A 21,552-nucleotide genomic window follows, 5' to 3' on the forward strand; every position below is an offset into this window, starting at 1 on the left:
ATCCTTACACTCCGTAGTACAACAACTTCATTGCAGTAAGACAACGCTTTGCACAGGCTGCCCATTCACGCCTGTAAGTTGTGTAGCTCGAGCGCCCAGATTAGTGAATGTACGCATATATGTTCATGATATAGCAAGTACGCAAAGGATGCAGTTACCTTGCACTAAATACTTCCTTTGTTGTCCAGTCCATTGCGCTTTGTTTGTACCATGAATCCGCGCGCAGAAGCTCACGCTCAGACGCTGTTGATGTATACGTCCTTTCAACGAATTCTTTTCTACTGAATTTAAAAGAAACTCTGCCAGCCCTGCGCCCCGCGCTGTACGCTCGGTCTCAGCGAAGGCTGCATATATAACAGCTTGTGGATTTCGATTTAGCAGCTCGACCTATCGACTTGATTGTGTGTCCTTATCTTCTATATGCCCTAAGCTTGGTATAGGGTAAAATACTAATGTCCTTCTAATACTAGATACTGCCGCTATCCAACGCTAAAGAGACCCATCATGGAGCTTCGCACACAAGGCCTCCAGGCCGATGGATAGTTAGCCTTATAGTCTTTTCATTTTCCTGATTTCAAATAAAAACGCGAGTAATTAGTGTTCTTATTGTTGTTCTTTGTTGTGTTCGCTTCTAATATATACGTAAGTGACGTCTTTGACGTTTCAGAGAATCGACACCACTTTCCAAGTCTACCGCGAGTACCTGGAAGAAAAGAACAGCACGTTCGTCGACAGAGTAGCCTCCAAGGTTAAGCTGGGCCTCCTCACCGCCGGTGTGGGGGCTGCAGTCGCCACTGCAGCCATGGTGCCGATGTCCATAAGGGCTGGTTTACTTGCTGCTATGGGGGTTGTGTCCCTGACCGGACCCACTAACGACGGCATAGTGAAACAGAAGCTTGCCGAGCTCAAGGTATTCATCGTTATCATCATTATCATGAAAAGTAGAGAGGTCGGCTTGAGTTCACATACTGGCGGACAACTTCCCGCGGTTATGAAGGGAAAGGTAATGGGGCGGAGCTTGTGCACATGTATTACTGCGCAAAGCAGTGCGGCAGTGTTTGACCGCGCTTTTGGTTTCTCAGAAGGGATAACAAATCAGCGTCGATCCGGCAATTCGCAATTTTGCAAATGGGCGCATCTCGCAAGAGGCGTATCAGATACTCCAGCGACATCCCATGCACCAGAAAGAGGCCGACGTTGATAACTGAAGGCATTTGCTATGGATCCCGGCACACACTGGAATGAGCACCCCCAACGAAGCGGCTCACGGCGTTGCTCGAGGCCTGACTCACCGAGCAGTATCGGAGGAAGAGCCCCCGCGGGGTACGGCAAACGTCTGGGCATGGGAGGATCGTATGACCAGTTTTCACGACATCACGGCACACTACCAATTACAAAGACGCATATACCCAATCCCTCACGCTAGGTTAGACAGGACGCAAGCAGTACACGTCAGACAATTACAAACAGACTCTTACAGAAACCCCAGACTCATGCACGCCATGTATCCAGACATGTACACTACAAACAGATGCACGTCGTGTGGCGAGACTGCCACACTAAATCACATGTTATGGGAGTGTCGGGACCTAACAAACAAGTCGGGCAGTGCCGACCCCTCCGTCTCTTCCACCGCCAGCCTCCGGTCACGCTGGTTGACCGCACTGCTCAGCTCTGACCTGGCAGCACAACTCTGGGCAGTCCAGCGAGCCGAAGAAGCCGCTTCGAGACAAGGTCTCGGAACCGCGTCCGCGGCGGGTGCCCAGACCCACTAAAAAGACGCCGGACTCAAATCTTGTTGATTTGAAATAAAAGTTTACGCTCTCTCTCTCCAAGTACGTCGGTTTCGTATTTGGCTAAATGCGGAAAGCTTAAGCTGAAAAAGGGATTAAATTTGTTACTCAGCGGCGTACTTTGTCTTAATTTGCTCTTGTAAGTAAGTTTTTAATGTTTTTCTTGCCTAGCTTGAATTAAATCGGATGAGGACGTGGGATTTTTTTCATAAGCACTCTCATACTTTGCGCAGCTTGGCACCCTTTCATTGCCACAGAAAATTGTCCGCGACTAAAATAAGTTGTGGCCTGCTGCTCTGCACACGAGAAGGAAGGAAGGGGCTGACAAGTGTGATGAAATACGATTATGAGGAGTGGAAAATCACATAACACAGTGGTCTCAAGGAAGCCTGGGGCTATAGTCCAGTATTCTACAGATTGTCTGTAATAGCATTCGTTGTTGTTTCTGCAGCTGTGCGGTCACTTGAAGATTAGATAAATGTAAACGTATTCGAGCGATGTGACACGGGACAGAGTAAAATAAACTGTAGAAGAAGCTGTACAAGTTATACAAGACACTCATCAAAAAGAAGGAAGTTGCACAAGCATATGAGCAGAAATACAAGTACTTTCTATACAGCGTATGCAACACGCAGAAACGCATGAAAGGAATCAAGTTTGTTTATGTAGAAAAATAATGTGATGGATGCAAATGTACATCCACTGCAGTATAAAATGTTTTACTACGACTGCAATTAAGTGCTCCTGAGGTTGCTTTTCCGTGCGCCCATTTCGTCGCACTGACGACGACTGCTGTCGTGTTCGATATTCACATTTGTACGTAACGAATGAAATGTAAACAATTCAATTTTTCAGTTGATCGTCTACTTTTTTACTTTGTAAAGCTCAGTGTAATCCAAATGCATTTTTGAGTAACCAATTACTCGCAACCAATTACATTACTAAACAAGCAAGCTGCAGCAGGTGATGTGGCCTTGATCACTTAAATTTGGTGGGCACTACAGCTGAAGGGTGGCAGCGGTGTCACGCAGCAGCCTAGCAGCTGTTCAGACAGGCGAACTCTGGCGCTCAATATTTGTTTCAAACGGGCTTTGCTGTGGTTCAATAGCGGTGGCCACATAGGTCGTTAATGCCCGAAAACCACTAAATAACAGTTTTACAGCTTTTCATTTGCTCCCGTAGGGCGCACCTTCTCCTCTCCCCAGCTACCAATGAAGCGCTGCGTTTCATAGTGAACCCAGACGCGTGCATCGCGGGAGTAACCATAATCTTCTGCATAACATATGCGTACGTTACAATACTGCCCTTTCCGAGTTGTCAAGAGTACCTTTTGCATTCACTTTGGTAAATGTTCCACCTCGACTGATGGCTCAGCTAGAGAAAGATCATCAGGCGGCTCTTTGAGCGATATGAGGCCTTCCACGACCCGCACAGTCAAACAATCTACTTGTCGAATCCAGTTACACGGAGACAACTATCAGACATCCTATAACTAGCATTACTTTCTAAATATCCGTCCCCATAATCTCCTTAAGAATGCCTCGGTGTTCCGATTAATACCGTCGAAAACAGTTACAGGCTGTGGGCTCACAGTACGTCTCCGCGCACGGCGTCGCCAAGTGGCCCCCGAGAAGTGGAGCCCCACGACGCGGCACGACGGCGCACGGCGATAGACCCACCGCAGGTTCGAGCACCGAGCCGAAAGACCTGGACGGCTCTGGCCGTACGCATGGGCGCTCCCCCAGGAACACACGGCGTCCAGGACAGTTAAGGCGTTTAATGATCACCAATGGCCAACATGTACCAGACTGCACACAAACACACGGAGTACACTCGGCGCCCGCGGTTCCCGATGGCGAGGAAGGCGGGTTACACGCCGCGTCGAACAATGGTTTACGCGCGCGGGCCGAAATGCGTTCGCAAACGCTACCTAGCGCTTCCCGTCACCGACAATGGTCTGCGACGGTTCGGACACGCAAAATGTGACGCACTGAGCGCCTGCGACTACCGCAAGGGCGGAACGCAAAGCCACTCAGCAAGTCACACTTACGCAAGCTAACAAAGCACGTGAACGTCCCCAGGCCGGGGCGTTGGGGACACAAATAGCTGGTCGTTCAGGTACCTTGCAGCTTGCCTCTCGTGACCGGCGCTCGTCCCTCTCGCAGCACGACTCTCCCCGCGCACGGCGATCGTCCCCAGTCGGGGCTTCTTCCCTACGTCACGCCCCACGACCCAATCACAGGGCCGCGTAGCATGACGTCGCGGGACGCGGCCGCGGCGCCCGGGGAAAACGGCGCGCGGTCGAGGGGCAGGCATTTGGGAGAGGTTTTCCTCGCAATGGCGAATAAGTCCGGAGCCTTAGGCACAGCAACAACTGCGCCCCGGTAGACCGAAGGAATTCCCACATCCCTCTCCCCTTAAATGTCCCTACCAGCTGAGAAATAAGCCGGCGGCATGTAACACAAAGGAAAAGTCCCCTGTATCAGCCAGCACTAGATAGTGCAAGGACGGCTAACCTCCTGCCTCCGTTCCAGCCCTTAAACACATATTAAAGAAAACGAAAACGATACAACCAGGGCAAATACATTAATAGCACAATTATTTAACACGTACAACAAACCCAGTGAAAATCGTGTACAACCATATAACTCAAAGGGAAAACTGCACAACACACTGCTCCAGAATACCCCCAGAATACCCCCCCAGAATAAACGTACTGTCTGCTACACGAACACAGAAACATACACACACACGCACAGAGACACACGCTCACAAATAAACATTTAAAAAAAAGTTAAAGAACCCAACGTACAAAATAAAACGGCAAGACGTCCCCGGAGCCTCAGCGCTCAGTCCCGAACGTCTTATACCAAAGCCGTCGCGGGCACTTGGTCGGCGGCCACCACGTTCGGATTTGTTTGTTTCGGCGCATTAATCCGTCGCTCTCTGTGGGCCACCTCTTCATCGCCTGGAGCTCCCTGCCGAACGAGCGCTGCGAATCCGGGGTCCTCCCGCATCTTCTGCCGGCACAATTGGGCCAGCTCGCCGTCTGTCAGCGCCGTCGCCGCGCCAAAAGGCACCGGGGGATCTCCCGCCGCACTCTTCTTCCTCTCCTCCGGGTGCATCCGGCCGGTGTAGTGGCTATGGTGAATAACAAGGGTCCCGCACTTCCCGCAGGTAGCAGCACCAGCAGGGAGGGGCAGGTGGGCGCCGTCCGCGGCTGCCTCCGTTAGAGTGAGCGTGTGCCCCTTAAAAGGATAGGGCACGGGGTGCTGGCACCTCTCCACTCTGCGCTGCGCGGGCCATGCCTTCACCGACACGTACCAGAGGGGTGCCGATACACCCTCCTGGCACGTCCAGGTGGCCACACTCCGTGTTTTCGGACTGGTCTCCGTAGCTGTGGCAGGCGGGACAGTCGTTGGAGCAGGGAGTATCCTTGCGGCTGGAGCGCCTGGCTGTGCAACCCAGCGCCGGCGTCGGCTGCGGCGGCGGCTCGAAGGTGCGACAAGGGCAGACGGCTTGCCCATCTTGAGCGCGAGTGCACTGCAACTCCAAGCTACCGACGAAGGCGACTGTCGAGAGAGAATGACAGCGGGAAGACAGTTCCGGGCACCGGCAGCAGCAGTGCCAGCAGGAGTAGTAAATGCTGACGCCAGTCGTTTTCAAGAAGGAGCGAGCAGAGATGGGGGGCACAGGATGGAGGGTCGCGAAGCCAGCTGGACGTGGTTTTCGTCCCCTTTTGCACGCGCACACACGAGGCACCCGCGACACGTGCCCTTAGGGCTTGCAACGGATTCGGGCGCAGGCAACACCAATGTCTGAGGCGTCCAATGTCTCAAACCTCCTCCTCATCTGACGCTCCCGTGGTCGCACGCCCCCACTTTCCGGACACTTACGCGGCGAGTCTCAAAGACGAGACAACAAAAGAATGAGGGCACCAAGCGCCACTCTACAGCTACGTACAATGGCGATGCGGGGCACTTTGAAAACAAGGCTATGCACACGAGGAAGGCTAAACCTATTATTCAAGCAAGAAGAAATACAAGCACTGAACAAACGGGCAAACTTTTTGACATCTAGTTAGGGCGGGCTGGAACCGTGGCGCGCTGGCCTCTATGCGGGAAATCCCGAGAGAAAAGAAACACTCGCTCGCAGAGGCAGAAAGCAAGAGTAACGCGTTTCTTTTACCAGAAAGGTCTGGCAACGCGAGGGCGAATTCACAATGGTGGTCGTCGCCTGAGGGGGTATCGATGCGACGGCCGAAAGCGGTCGGAAACACCGGACGTGCTCTGTTCCCCGGAACACCCGAGATCGCTGGGCTCCGGCGCCGGCTCGACTGGCCTGCAATGGTAGGCTTTCAAGTCGGCAATGTGAACGCGGCCCCTGGTTCTCCCCGTCTGAGGATCCGTCAGCTCATACACAAGTGGTGAAAGTCGTTTCTCCACTCGGTAAGGCCCCAGCCATTTAGGAGCCAACGCTGCGGAAAACCCTTTGCTAGCGTCACTAAGGGTGTGGTTGCGCTTAAGCACCAAGTCACCGACCTGAAAGCAGACGTCGCGATGACTCTTGTCATACTGAGCTTTCTGCTGGGCTCGGGCGGCTCCCAAGCTGTCCCTTGCTCTAGAGAAAGCGCGGGCAAGCCGGGAGCGAAGCTGCGCTGCGTACGAGGAAAGGTCCCCTGGCGCATTCTCAACCCCTGCTCGGCGCTGCGTAACAATGGTTAGCGGATTCGCCAGTTCACGGCCAAAAATGAGGAAAGCGGGGGAGAAACTTGCTGAGCGGTTTTGCGCCGTCCGGATGGCGAACGCGAGTTCGTTCACGTGGTCTGCCCAATCCTTCTGGCTCCTGGCAAAGGCCGTGAGCATCGACTTCACAGTACGATTAAAGCGTTCCGTGAGGTTGGCCTGGGGGTGGTAGGGCGATGTGAGGCGATGCTCGATCTGAAGGGATGTACACGTCTCACGAAACACCCGAGAAGTGAAGTAAGACGCATTGTCAGTAATCAAACGCTCCGGAAATCCAAAGCGTGTGAAAACTTCCATTAGCTTATCCAACACTGCCCGAGCCGTCACCTTGCGGAGCGGAAATAGCTCCACCCACTTTGTAAAGTGATCGACCACAACCAAAAGGTGCTGAAAGCCCTGTTTACTCTTTGGAAAAGGCCCAATTAAGTCGCAGGCAGCAAACTGCCAAGGCCGCTGACTGTCAATCGGCTTCATTAAACCCGGCGGACGGCCACCGCGAGATTTAACCGTCTGACAGACGTGAGAAGTCCGGCAATAACGGAAAACGTCGCGCTTCATACCGGGCCAGGTGACAGTGTGGCTGAGTCTTGCAAAGACCTTAGAGCCACTGAGGTGTCCAGCCAGCGGTTCATCATGAGCGTAGTGCAAAAGTGCGCGCCTCAGACTTTTCGGTATCACCACCTTAAACGGGTTAATTGATTCATCCTCGGTAGCGATATATCTAAGCACTAGCCCATCGTGGTCCAGCAAGTAGGAATCTTCGGAAGTACCAGCAATAAAAGCTGCCCCGGGTACTTCTGCGCTCGTTGCAACACCAGCAACGTTACGGCGCTCCGTTTCCGCTACTCTACCAGCAATTTCCTTGCAAAATGAATCCTCCTGCTGGGCCTTTAGGAGCTCTTCTCGGCTGAAAATAATCGCGGTCCCTCCAGAGTGAGAGCCGGTTCCATTACTTCCTTTAGGAGATACTGCAAAGGCCTCGTTCTCCGGTGTCGTGGTACGCGGCTGTCTTTCTGCGGCTAACTCCTTCTGCACCCGTGCGAGAACATCATGCGCGGTGACATCGTGTTCATTAAAGGCACAGTCATGAACGGTTAAGTTACCACCAGTGCCGGTCGATCTATTCACAACGCTCCCCTTTGGCTCGTTTACAACTATTTCCCCCACGAAATGCGTTCGCAAACGCTACCTAGCGCTTCCCGTCACCGACAATGGTCTGCGACGGTTCGGACACGCAAAATGTGACGCACTGAGCGCCTGCGACTACCGCAAGGGCGGAACGCAAAGCCACTCAGCAAGTCACACTTACGCAAGCTAACAAAGCACGTGAACGTCCCCAGGCCGGGGCGTTGGGGACACAAATAGCTGGTCGCTCACGTACCTTGCAGCTTGCCTCTCGTGACCGGCGCTCGTCCCTCTCGCAGCACGACTCTCCCCGCGCACGGCGATCGTCCCCAGTCGGGGCTTCTTCCCTACGTCACGCCCCACGACCCAATCACAGGGCCGCGTAGCATGACGTCGCGGGACGCGGCCGCGGCGCCCGGGGAAAACGGCGCGCGGGTCGAGGGGCAGGCATTTGGGAGAGGTTTTCCTCGCAATAGGCGTCTTGCGCTGGAGTTTGAGGTATAGTAGCGGCGTCTGGTGGCGGCGCGGGAAACAACATCTGGGTCGTACCAGCTTGGGTCGTATTGGACCCTGGCTGTCGCGAAGCACGTTTCTAGGCCGAGTTTTGCGTCGATTCGCACTTTTTTCTGCCCTGTTGCGAGTACGAAAAGGCTCGTCACTTCTCACAGACCACGCCGACCACGCTGCGAGCTCGCCGCAGCCTATAGTTTAACGAAAACGGACTCTCCGTGTACCGTGGGACGTAATGCTAGGAGCAGAAGGAATCGGTGACGCCGATCCGGAGAGACCTAGCCCAGCCTCGAAAAGCCGTCACCGTCACTACTTCTGCGTCGTGGGCTGCTATGAACAAGAAGGCCTGAATCCCAACATCAGATTCTACCGTTTTCCTAAAAGGCCTCACGAAGTGGAGCGTCGGGCGCGCTGCATAGCTGCAGTTCGTCGCGCTGAGTAAGCCAAACTTCGCGCTATGCTGACTGCTTCGACTGTCTTGAAGCTTGCTTGATTATCTGCGTTCTAAAGTTCGGTCTTTTGCACTTACAGTCTCGACAGCAGACCGACATAGCAGCAGGCATGGCTGGTAATTCACAATTCGAGACCCGGCCACAGCGACAATGAACAATTCGACCGATGCGAAGTGGTGAAGTGACCAGGTGTGTGCAAATGAGCACAAATGGTCGGGCTCATTCGACGACAATTCACTACTCCACTACGAGCAGCACAGGTTAAGAGAGTTAAATGCGCTCATCCTTGATCTCAAGCCAGCACGTTGAGGCAGCGCAGCAAGGCAGTATTGATTGCAGCACATCGATGTTCGAGCGCTGTCATTAAAACCTACATCAAGCGAGCAGCGCACGAGCTCGCGCTGCAGCGCGATTCGCACGTACGTGGGAGCTCATATGCATTGCATCAGTTATTACCAGTTACTAAAAGGGACAGATGGCCGCTACTACAACGCAGGAATAACTACGTACTTGTTTAGCGGCATGCAGTCAACAAAGATTGCAGGAGGCCCGCCGTTTCACGGCATATGTCGAGAGACCGCTGCCGTCGCGGCGCGTACGATCGTGCACTCGAGAAGTTCGTACATCGCGGCGCGTACCGTCGTGTGCTCGAGCAGTTCAGTACACATTATGCCTGCTTATCGCTGCTGTGGATTCATTTATAGCAAGCATTTCCTCGCGTTTGTGCGCCTGAATCTAGCAGCTAGCGTGCAAACCTTACCTGAAGTTCCACTTCGTACGCGACTCGCTTCACTTGCGATTGACACGGCGATAAAACTTCGCCGCCTAATTCTTGAACGGCGTACACGTGTTCGGATCTGCATAATTTCTTGCCTTTACGCAGCGTGCCACTCCTGAAAAAATCTTCGGCGCCCGATATTCGCTGCAGGCCGTGAAACAACACAACCGAAAGTGGCGGGTCCATATTGTAAACGTGCTTCCCGAAGCAGACGACCGAGCTTGGTACGACCCATTTTAGCACAGAGGGCGCTTTTTAGCACCTTTTTCGCAGTGCCCCCTGGGCAATGCAAGAGCCCCATGGCGAATAAGTCCGGAGCCTTAGGCACAGCAACAACTGCGCCCCGGTAGACCGAAGGAATTCCCACAAGGCCAACTTTTAGGAAACTCAACTGGAACGTCCATGCATTTTGTAAAGCTTTTTAGGTCGTATATCTGGAAAAGGCTGCTTGCTGCTTATCAGATGTGACTTCGATACTCCTTGTATTCAATGGTGCAAATAAAGCATGTGACCTACGGTGTGTAATTAATAATTTAATTGGTGTATTTGAGGTAATTTGCGAAATTATTAGTTTGCATTTTTCTTGTTGCTAATGTCTACGTAGCCCATCTGCAAAAATGGCATGGGCTGAGATATTACACGTTTGAGAAAAAAAAAACGTGTTCCGCGTAAAATTAAACATCTGTAGATGTTGATGTAGCCATCTTATTATTGATCCTACCTCCTATCCTGAGTAAATGTCCCACACCCGTATTTCCCCACCCTCGTCTGCTAGCGGCTATTCATATGCCAGCCGTGACCTATAGTCGGTTACAGTGCAATAAGCAGGCTTGAAAGTTTGCCACTCCACTTGCCGCTTTCCAACAATATATTAATACTAATGCAACAATTACTACTTCTTGATGGTAGCTGTAAGTACAGGAGCCGAGACCAAGCAGTCAAAGGCATTTCTGGATGTGTGGCTGAATATTACGTATTTCTTACAGTTCCCTCAAGGCAAAAAAAGAGTAGAGTGCCTACGAAAACAAAATTAGCTATAACTACGCTAGTACTTTTCAAATATCTGCTTAAATTGCTGCTATCTCGTCACCAGATTGACAATCTTTACGTTACTAATCCACAACGAATAATAATGTCACTTTGATATTTACATGATCTTGAAGCATCAGGCGTTTACCGTAATAAATAAAGTTACACGCCGTGCCGTTAAACGACGTGGTTTTAATAATAGAAATCGTCAACTAAAGAGCATTATCATCAGCGTGCTGTTTAATTTTCAGAAAATGGAGAGGAAGAACAAAGCATCGATGGCTGCAAAAGCAGCCAAGGGCGTCAAAGCGTACGACGATGACAGCGACAACTCTGACGAGGAGGCACCTCTGGTGGATACCGCACCTGTCCTACGGAAATCCGCAAAGGGGAGCTACTAGAGTCCTGAAAGTATAATTTTATTCATATCGTACTTGATAATGTCCCTAGATAAAAAGATTCAAAGTATTGGGTCATTTGGGTCATTTTCTCATCTTGCCGCCGCGTCCTTCATCGTCGTGCTCCCCCGTGCTTGCTCGCGCCTCATTGTCTTAGTGTGGATACGTGACACTTCCGCATGACCGCACTGATCACTAGCGGTCCCAACAGGTTTAAAACTTTTTCACGTAGCGTGGCTTACGCCAACATGCGCGTTATTTTTCTGTTATTGGTTTTGGGCGGTGCGTTTGTCCCACAGTCTAGAGCTCCATTGCTCTGTGCAGTTCGCTGTGCTTGATTGAGGAGAGCTCTCTGGCTCTCTAGATTTTCGCTGGCGAGCGCAACCTCCCACTTGGCACTTGCGCTGTAAGAGGCGGATTGGAATTTGGAGGCGGTAGCGTACACGTCCACTTTACGTCGGCAAGGGTCCGTTGCTCCCGGCACCAAGGACATGCATCTCCATAGAGTGCAGGGTGAACCTTGCTGAATATTTGGAGTTGTGGATATGTGTTATAAAAATCGAGCCCCTCGTTTAACCCCCTTTCTTCTTGTTCTTTACATAACGAGAGTCTCTCTCTCTCTCTCTCTCTCTCTCTCTCTCTCTCTATATATATATATATATATATATATATATAATGTGTGTGTGCATGTGCATGTGCGTAAGTATCAAGAAGGAACAACGACCAGGCATATGGATTGGCGGATTATTTGACCGGTTTGCTTATGCACTGTGGCGACATTCCGCTTCATTGCACTACTTCAGTGATGGCACCACCTTGTTTGACCAAATGTTCGACGTGCCAGGTTCTGTGAGCAATGGCAAAGTAATGGTTCTGCCTGACTCGTAATGATTGCTGCCAACAATTAATCCGCTCATTTGCATTGAGCCATTGGTTCAAACATTTCTGAAAGAGGACCACATGACTGACGGTCCTTTACATCACTAAATAATTAGTGTATAACTCGGGAGACAGCGCAGAAGGTGCCCAAAGCATCGTGTAAACGTTTACACTTTTTTATTTCATGTGAGTCTGGAACACCGCAGAATAAAATTAATCTTTCATATATTTATTGACAGTCCATGCCGATCATTGCCGTAAATGGTTGTTGTATATTAGTACGATTAGATTATTTATCGTTATACTTATGAAGGTGTGGCGTAAGCGGAACAGAAGGCCCATTGCTTCTAGCTCTCCACCAAGCCGCTGAAAGAGAGTCACAGAGTGCTCGTTTGTTTGAATTTGCAGGAGCTGGAGGAACAATTCCAGAATTTCACCAATGAGAAAGTATAAAAATAGGCCGTACGTGCCTTTATCCCTGCCACACTGCCCTACCCCACCCACCAGCACCCACAACTCACCTGCATCAAGACAGAACTCGACCAGAGGCTCCTTTTAGACGCGCGGACAAATGTCTGATGCTCACGACTCAACGGAGCCGAGACTATAGAATGCTCAACCAAGCGCATTTTGGTATAATATAAATGGATTTACCGGATGCCTCTAAATTGTACAAAATAAGAGTACAATAAAGACTTTTGTATTGTGTCGCTACTCCGGAGACGATAACAGGTTAGCTGCACACCTCACTGATAAAGTGCATCGCGTCTTGGGAATCCTTCGCTGCGAGTCATATCATATTCTTTTCTCTGTATTATTCCTTTGTCATAGCTTCCTGCCATTGTGTGTCTGAATTCCGCCAGATTCTGGAACAGTTGAAAGCTAGTCAGCGCCGGCTTGGAAGTGTTTTTGTTCATGTGTCCTTATTTTTCAGAGGCGCTTGCATAAATAATACCAGAATAAAGGATGTTACAAGCGGAGCTGTTTTTCTTTTAGATGCATATTTTCCTAAATATCAGAACTCAAGGCGAAAGTTCTTACAGAGAGCTAGGGCAAGCACATATGCTGTTTCGATGCTGTCACATTGTCGGGATGGCGAAGAATAATACATTTAGTACTTGTTATCAAATGAAAAGCGGTTCGGTGAAAAAAATGGCTGTGGCTTAGGTAAGGTTAAGCCCAGGATGCGAAGCATACTAGCCTTTATTTTAGTTGTTGAACCACTGTTTAGCCTGGTGAACTGCTGTTGCTTGGCTATATTTGGTTCGGCTAGACGAAGAAACAACTCATGCATTACTTCTTCGCCTTCAAGAGTGGAACGCGACAGCGTTCCCGTCGACCCGCCAAGGGGTGTAAGACAATGGGCTACAGGGCAGCGACTACGCGCCCCGCATTGGACGCGGTGAGCGTCGAGCAAAGCAGCGTTCGGCGCGGCAACGAAATGTGCGCCTGAGCAAGAGACGCACGCCTTAGAAACAGCGCGTTTCTAAGGCAACACCGCATTCACTAGAGGCGCTTTTGTACCGCTTTGAAGCGTTGTACTCGTGGCTCAGTGGTAGCGTCTCCGTCCCACACTCCGGAGACCCTGGTTCGATTCCCACCCAGCCCGTCTTGCAAGAGTTGAGCCAAAGCCACTTCTCCTCTGTCGTGACGTCACGGTGTCACGTGATTTCATGGTCACCGCCGCGCCTGAGGAGCTGGGTTGAGCCCTCGTAATATGCTTCGCATAAAAATACAAACGCATAATGAACAATGCACATGCGTGAATGGGCCCCCTCGTAAAAACACCGTTCCTATGCTGCAAACAGAATAGAGAAGCGTAGAAGTGCACGTGTCGAAAGGAAACTAACAAGACAAGTAAAGATTACCGTTATATTATGTGGGGACCCCTTTTGGACCCCTGTCTCCTGTTCACGCGCGATTTGGGCCATTCGCCCGCGCGATCGCTGGGGACACGCAGTTCCAAGCCTTATTTTGGATAGCGTGCATTCCCCGCGGCCGCCGGCGCGACACGGAGCTTGCTGCATGCGGCGCGCGGCTCACGTTACGCCGTGCGCCGCGTGTAGGAACAGTGCCTGATGAGCGGGCCCCTCTCACGCTCTCTTCGGCTTCTCTCTCCTTCAGCATCGGAGGTGCGCGGGCGCTTTCGCCCGACAGATTGACTTTCGGTGCTCTTGGCTGTCGGACGTGGAGACCCACTTGGTCCCGCGCCCATCTGAGCAAGGCGGCCCCCTTCTGCGTTGTGAACCTGCTCGGAAGAGCCAGCGTAGCGGAGTAGACTTCCGGGGAGCTTTCACTCGTAGTCTGCGACTGACACCCCAGTGCCGTAGGAGCGGAAAGGGAAAATTTAAATAAACGTCTCGAAAGAAAGCCACAACTGTAGGGGAACACAAAAAGAAAAAAGAGCATGGCAAAACACAGAAGCCTCACGCGCAAGAAGAAAAAACAACACTGGTAGTACCGCAAAAGAAAAAAAATTCCTCCACAGCAAGGCCACCACGCGAAGTACTCAAAAGCGATAATGAGGTATCAGAATGGTGAAACAAAAGATTAACCGTATAGGCTGCTTGCGAAGTTTGACTTGCATGGTATTACACTCGGTCTAACTAACACAGCTTCGCTGTTCGACCATCTTCGCGGACTGGAAGGGGCGCTGACCTTTTTGCTACTGTGTTCTTTACGGTCTCCGGAACATGACTATATTCTTTCAGTTTCCTTGTCCTCATGTGGACGCGTCTCCCGTTCGGCTATCTTGTCCTCGTCTTGATGGCTACACTATCCTATTTGCTTCCTTGTCTACGCCCGTGTGGGTAGCGTGTCCTGTTTCGTTCTTTGTATGCTTCGTAACGGGTATCCTGTTTTGCTCGTTCCATTGTCCTCGTCTAAACGGGCATCCTGTTTGGTTTCTTTTATTGTTATCTTTTGAGCAATCATGTCCTGCTTTTCTACTTGTCCTCGCGTTCATGCACATCCCTTCCGGTTCCCTTATCATCTTGATGACTATCCAGTCAGGTTTCTGTGATTCTCGTCATCTTGACAGCAATCTTGTCCTGCTTCCTTGCTTGTCCTCGTCTCTACGGTATCCTATTTTGATTCAGATCTTCTTCTCGTCTTGACGCGAATCGTGTCATGTTGCGTTCTGTGTCCTCATATGGACGGGTATCCTAGCTGTCTTGTTTTCTTCAATGTCCTCGACCTGAGATGTATACTGTCCAGTTTCCTTGACTGCCGTTTTCTGTACAGTTATGCTGTTCTCTTTCCTTGCCTGTTCTCATATGAATGGGTATCCTGTCTTGTTTCCCTTTTTTTCATGATGAAGGGTATCCTGTCCTGCTTTCTTTTTGTCGCACGCCCTGATGGTTATGATGTCTTGATACTTTCTTTCTCCTTGTCTTGACGCATAACCTCTCCTGTTTGCTTCCTTGGCCTCGTACTGACGACTACCTTGCCCTGTTCCATTCTCTCTCCTAGCCTGGAATGCCTTTTTGTCCTGTTTCTTTCCTTGTCTTCGTCTGGGCTGGTATCCTGCCCTGTTTCTCTTCCACCTCGTCTCGATGGGTTTTGCTTATCCTCTTTCCTTCTCCTCATCCTGACGACTGTCCGGTCGTGTTTGCTTTCAGCAACACTACGTTCAGCAATAATTAGGTTGAACACCACTTGGGATAAATTGCAACAAATAATTGATCACTTTAACCGAGAAAAGGTAAAAGCAGAATTTAAGATTTCTATGCAGAAGACAAAGGTAATGTTCAATAGCTTGGCAAGTGACCAAGAATTCGTTATCACTAATCAACATCCAAGGTCTGTGCAGGAGTACGTTTATCTAGGTGAATTATTTACAGGAACCTTGATCATGGGAAGAAAACTTACAGAATAAAATTGGGTTGAAATGCATACGGCAGGCATTACCAAGTCCTGACAGGGAGCTTATCACTGCCGTTAAAGAGTGTGCTCTGATACCATTGATAGCACTGGTGCTAACATATGAGGCTGAATCTTGGATGTTAACAAAGGTGCTCATGAAGAAGTAAAGGGCCGCGGATAGAGCAATGGAACCAAAAAAAGGCTGGGCGTAACGTTAAGAGACAGGAAGAGAGCGGCGTGCATCAGAAAGCAAACGGGGATAACCGATATTCTAGTTGACAGGAAGAGAAAAAATGAAGCTGGCCAGGCAATGTTTATGCATAGCGCAGGTAACTGGTAGAACATAACATTACAAGGAAGGAATGCGTAGTTGAGGACTACAGAAAAACGAAATACGTTCAACACCACTGGGGATGAATTGCAACAGATAATTGATTACGTTAACCAAGAAAGTGTAAAAGGAGGATTGAAGATTCTTATGCAGAAGACAAAAGCGATGTTCAGTAGCCTGGCAAGGGACCAAGGATTTATGATCGCCTGCTAGCCTCTAAGGTCTGTGCAGGAGTACGTTTATCTAGCTGACTTACAGAGACCTTGATCATGAGAAGGAAATATACAGAAGAATAAAATTGGTATAAATGCATATCGCAATGAATTCTTCGGCAGTCGGGCGAAACTTAGTTTTTTTTCTTTTCAGTTCTAGACCTCACACGCTTTGATGATCATCTGTATGGGACAGCTTGGTAGTACAAGCTGTACAATGTCCCAGATAATATCCGTAAACCATGCTTTTAATTAACAGCCTCCTCCAAAAAGGTGATCGATGCATAAAGAGCAGCATAGGTGCAAGAACCTTTATGCTTTCCGGGAGGGGGCCGCAGATTTCAAGGCACCACCACGCTTTCGCCATGTATCGACATGGCGGTGCCGTGTTTGTTGTCGCAAACGCGCTCATTCCATTCGATGGGTTTAAGTTTCTCGATTGTTGCATTTGAAATACCTCACAATGTTTCTATACGTAAATGTGGTGACTTCGTCTATTTACCCTTTGATTAACCGGGAAGTGGTTCGGTCATCTACCCCACTTCATCATGGCCCGCAGTCAAAAAACCTGGTTTATTTTGCTATAACATTGTTTTCTTCGATTAGTGACCCTGCTCTTTAACATTCCACCTACAAAAAGCCCGCGTGAAACAGCATGAATAAAGAAAATTTTCTTCCGTAGCTTCACGTTGCAGATCGACAGCTTCTAGGAGAAAGTTACACGTTGCTTAAAAAATCATTGTTGATGACTACAGTTCACATGTCTAATAACATTACAGTTGGTACCAGCGTACACGAGTGATGAGTGCACCAAAGCAAATAAAGAGTATTTCCGCTATTTCCAGTATATATATATATATATATATATATATATATATATATATATATATATATATATATATATATATATATATATATATATATATATATATATATATATATATATATATATATATATATATATATATGTATATATATATATCTGAGTACACGTGGGAAACAGCAAAAAAGAATCAGTGCGAGAGATAAGAGTACAACACATACAGTCACGGCATCCAAGCCGAGACTATGTTGTACTCTTTATCTGTCGCACTGTTTATTTTGGTATTTACCACGTGTACATATAATGGAAAAGTGGAAATAAATTTTCAGTTGTTAGTTCAGCGCTGTCTTCTGTCTCGTCTTCACGTTCTCCTCATCTTGGCGCACTGTCTTAAACTATAAAGTATGCTCAAAATACGTAATAATGCCCACTTTCAAGGTGGACATTTCCCAGCCATACGGCCAGACAAAAGAGGGTCGGCTAAAAGCAGACAAGGCCAAGCAGCTGCAGGAGGCTCTTGACTGTGGCCAAGGAGACGCGACTATACATTAGAATTGCCGACTGCGGTTGCCATCGTAACCATCGTTTCGAGGACATGGAAGCTATTAGCCAAAACATGGACAGGAACATTGCTGGGCGAATTCAAATCTTGGAAAGGGAAGGAAAAACATCCGTATCAGATGTGAAAAAGTGCCTGCACTATTACATGCACGACGTACTTTTTTGCAAACAAGGAAAACCCTGATAGTAACTGCAGGGACTTTTTCCCAGTACATCGTGATATCAGCAACCAGATCCAAGCTGTTCTTAAGAAAGACCGCTTCAGCACAGTTGATCAAGAGAATGCGAGCATACTTATTGAAAAGACCAGGGTGAGCAACCCGAGTCCTCCATTGTCTATCGGCCGCATGCAGTACGCAGCTGCTTGGGTAGCAGAGACTCGAACAACGTGGAAGAGAGCATTGCCAGTGAGTGTGAAGACACGTTGCTGTTCTGCTTCCAGATAAAATTCATGAGAAACTTGCTTAAAAAGTATGATGGCTCAGTAGTTTTCCTGGACGCAACACTATGCCTTACCACTTTTCTTGCTTGTTGTGAAAACGCCGTCGGGATGCACACCAGCTGGTGTGTTTATGGTACAGTTTGAGACGGCCCATTGAGTCACTGAGACTTTAGACGTTTTCAAGGAGCGGTGTGATAACTGGTCCCCACAGTACTGGATGGTAGATTACAGCAAGGCAGAAATAAGTGCCATCAAGCAAGTGTTTCCAGAGAGTCAAATCTCCATCTGACTTTCGTAGACTACAGGCCAAGGAAAGGTGGCTGCGCAGAAAGGAAAACAACATATCCGATGCGGATGAGGCAGCGATACTCATGAAACGCTAAGCCATTGCTTAAATCAGGATGAGTTTGACAAGGCATTTGAAGTCGCTGACGCCTCAGAGTATTGGAAAAAGGAAAAATTCCGCAGTTACTTTGAAGCAGTGTGGCTCTCTGTAAAGGAGCTGTGGTTCATGTGTTAAAGGCTGGCGTTTTATCTTGTCTTGACCACAAATAACGGCATTGAGGTCCAAAACAGGGTGTTGAAGTCACAGAATGTGAAAAGTGCCAGTGGGAAACGGTCGTTAACATCCCTAATCACAGCTGTCGCCCATGTCTACCTTCCCGACAAAGTGAAATTCCATGGTGCAGCAAGGAGGCAGTCATCAGTGTACAAACAGTACAGTGAAAATATTGCTGCATACCTGCACAACCGGCCTGCCGGGTTTGTTAAACATATACTGAGGCGGCTCGTTAACGCGGATGAATACACCCACACAGACATGAAAGAGCTGCCCGTTGAAGGCATGTTCTCTGTTCTTTCTGAAAGAAGTAATGATGATGTGTACACAGTCGACTTCACCAAGCCATCGTGTACCTGCCCTGACTTTAGAAAGCACAAGCATCCATGCAAATACTTTTGTGTGGTTTTTAAGTACAGCGACAGATGGAGCTTTTTCTCTCTTCCGCAGAGTTACCTCAATCGACTGCAAATTACACTTCGAAGCTGTCTAGAATTAGAAACAGGTTCCGAGATTCCCCTTGTCAATAAGCCCAGCCCTTCTGAAGTGTCTTCACAGGCTCTTGGTACAGCAGTATCAGAGCCGGACAATCCCTTTGCCAATGAGCCAAGCTTTTGTCAAGTGCCTTCACAGCCTGTGGTTGCTATGGTTCCTGGGACAGCAGCCCCCTTAGTGTCAGAGTTCCACAAACGTATATAACCGAGGAATTCGAAAAGTCCGGTTCCCTTCTTTACTGCATCCATGACTTTCAAACACTGTCGGAGGATAGGCGCTTATTGCAAGTCACCTTCCGTAAGTTGGCTGAATCTGTGCCACAGAGTTCTGGTCTTCACATTCGGGGCTCACCGACAAAGGGATGCTTGTCTCTGAAGCCTCTTCCAAAGAGAAGGCGCCTATAGTGTGCTGTCATTCTGCCATTGATTCGTTGACTTTTCACAGGAGCTTTGGCTCTGACTTCTAGGAAAAGATCAGGGGGAAACATTAGACATTTCCACTCAGTGTTTTTTCTTCATTCTTTTAATAAATTGCAAACTTTAGAAAACTGAATTTTTACCATGCATAACTTTGGCTTGAACACAGTGTTTGGACATCTGTAAACATGTGTAAATACTTTTAGAATGTTTAGAGCTTTTAAGATTAATATGCTATGTTTTATACTAGACTCCATTATAATCATGTCATTGCGACATTGGCAATGGCTGTGTATGTGTTGAAATACTGCTTTAATGTTTCGTGTCGGTGATACTTTCAATTCATAGATTCTATAAGAATATATTTTTAGTCTTTTACTTTCAACGTATGTGTGTAAAACAGTTTGTAAAGTTGCATCCCTTCTGTACTTCTATGAAACTGCTTGTTTTTATACTCTTCTTTTAAGATTTTAATATAGCAGCTATTTTATACGAAAACATGTTATTACATTTTTGTCTGGTGGTTACTCCAAGAAACATTCAGTAGCGTGCTTGTAATATGCATCGACTGTAAGTAAACCACATTTGAGAGAATGCCTAATGTGCACCAACAGTTTACTTTGAAAATGTGAAGTATGGTTACCTACACAGTACAGCAATTTCGCCCAGACTACTTCAACAGCTGTGACTGGTATTAGAGGCCGGGCAAACTGACCATTTTCGAGGGCAATTATGAGAACTGCCCTTTCAGTGAAATGTTTTAGGTATACATACTGATACTACTGACTTGAGGGAGCTGTTTAATTATCCACAATTATCACAACTTTTCAATGGCATCCTATGGGAATGGGGATATAGAGAGGGGTTGCATAAGGAACAGGAATGCACAAGAAAATAGGCGATCGTCTAAACTTAGCATTTATTAGCTAGTATATTTAAATTAATCTCAACATGGTACTTTTAGTATCGTGGAACTAGAAACAGTCAATGTTGAGCTGCCTAGTTTTTGCCCATCATGTAAGCAAAACATGCGATCAGATGTATGGTGCATCAGTCGTTAGCATGGTGCATAGTACATAGGTGTTTCAAGGAAACAGGAAAAGTCTCGTGAACCCTCTTTTTTGTGCCTCGGAGGTTCATTCACTTTTTCTCGTACACCTCCTTCGGCCAGTCAGTGGTGCTTGCATCACGCAAATGAAATAAAGAATATTTATTTCTGGTGTTTTTACATACATGTTAAAAGACACACAGGTCAACTGTAACATCATGCGGCTTTGGTAAGTACAAAACTAACAGTGACATGCTTCCATAGTTCACACCAGGCATGTAGCCAGGATTTTGTTTGGCTCGCAACTACTGAATGGGGGGAGGGGCGCATGGGAAAACGCCACAGGTGGTAGAGGTGGTAGAGGACGTCCCAGCAAAACTGAAGATTTCTTGGGGGAGGGGGGGGGGCACTCCAACCATCGGCTATGTGCCTGGTCCACAGCCATAATGGTATTTTCCTAGATCTATTCATTTACTAGGAACAACCTAAGGGCCCTCAAAGGGGCCTTGCATAAGGGAAAATAAGATAAATACAGCTGTTGCAAAGTATCCTCCTTACACTGCTTGCACGCAATCTTTGAGTTGGAAGGCTGCTGGATATCTGCATGAGATTGAAGCGTTTGCAAGTGCATCCATGGAACATACCTGGTCTTCTTTTTCTCCTGAGTCTTCTTGTAGTATACCATTCCGAACATGCAGACTTTGACTGTTTCCTTGGCAACTCGAAACGGCACATTGTCCAGAGAGATTCGACATTAGCAGGGATTGTGAAGAGGACGACATTGGCTGGAAATAAACAATAAAGACGATTTAATGACGGCGCCTAGTTTTATGCGTGGCAGAAGGCAATAGCAAATCTGGCTTTAGTCTTTGTTTAATGGGCAGCATAGAAAGAAACTTTCAGATCCGCAAGCCTCTGGCAAGGAAGTTCTGGCTCTCCTCAGCCAGTATAATAATAATTATTATTACTAAATATACAGACATTCTTGTGTGGTTTTAAGTAACAACTTAACAACTGGCAGGCAGCGCCAAAAAACCAACATGTTACAGTTTGGTTGGGCCTTGGGATTTTAACATAACACTACAAAAAAAG

The 21,552-nt window shown here is 48.3% G+C and overlaps 2 protein-coding genes across 9 annotated transcripts in view; one reads left to right on the forward strand and one right to left on the reverse strand.

Annotated features, from left to right (window-relative positions):
* LOC135917891 (uncharacterized) overlaps window positions 1-12,423 on the forward strand; it is a 30,982-nt gene extending 18,559 nt beyond the window's left edge. For all 3 annotated transcript variants that reach the window (XM_070527347.1, XM_070527346.1, XM_070527345.1), the window contains 3 exons: window positions 668-910; window positions 10,684-10,839; window positions 12,118-12,423. In XM_070527347.1, the coding sequence (XP_070383448.1) occupies window positions 668-910; window positions 10,684-10,833 (393 nt within the window). In that variant the 3' untranslated portion in view covers window positions 10,834-10,839; window positions 12,118-12,423. The remainder of the gene's footprint in view (window positions 1-667; window positions 911-10,683; window positions 10,840-12,117) is intronic.
* LOC135917913 (atlastin-3-like) overlaps window positions 1-21,552 on the reverse strand; it is a 161,548-nt gene that overhangs the window by 135,606 nt on the left and 4,390 nt on the right. For 4 of the 6 annotated variants that reach the window (XM_070527339.1, XM_070527340.1, XM_070527338.1 and 1 more), the window contains one exon: window positions 21,105-21,245. The exons of the other annotated variants lie outside the window; for them this stretch is intronic. In XM_070527339.1, coding sequence (XP_070383440.1) covers window positions 21,105-21,154 — 50 coding nt within the window. In that variant the 5' untranslated portion in view covers window positions 21,155-21,245. The remainder of the gene's footprint in view (window positions 1-21,104; window positions 21,246-21,552) is intronic. 6 annotated transcript variants of the gene reach the window in all.

This window comes from Dermacentor albipictus, chromosome 10 (assembly GCF_038994185.2).
Source record: "Dermacentor albipictus isolate Rhodes 1998 colony chromosome 10, USDA_Dalb.pri_finalv2, whole genome shotgun sequence".
NCBI classification, from domain to species: Eukaryota; Metazoa; Arthropoda; class Arachnida; order Ixodida; family Ixodidae; genus Dermacentor; species Dermacentor albipictus.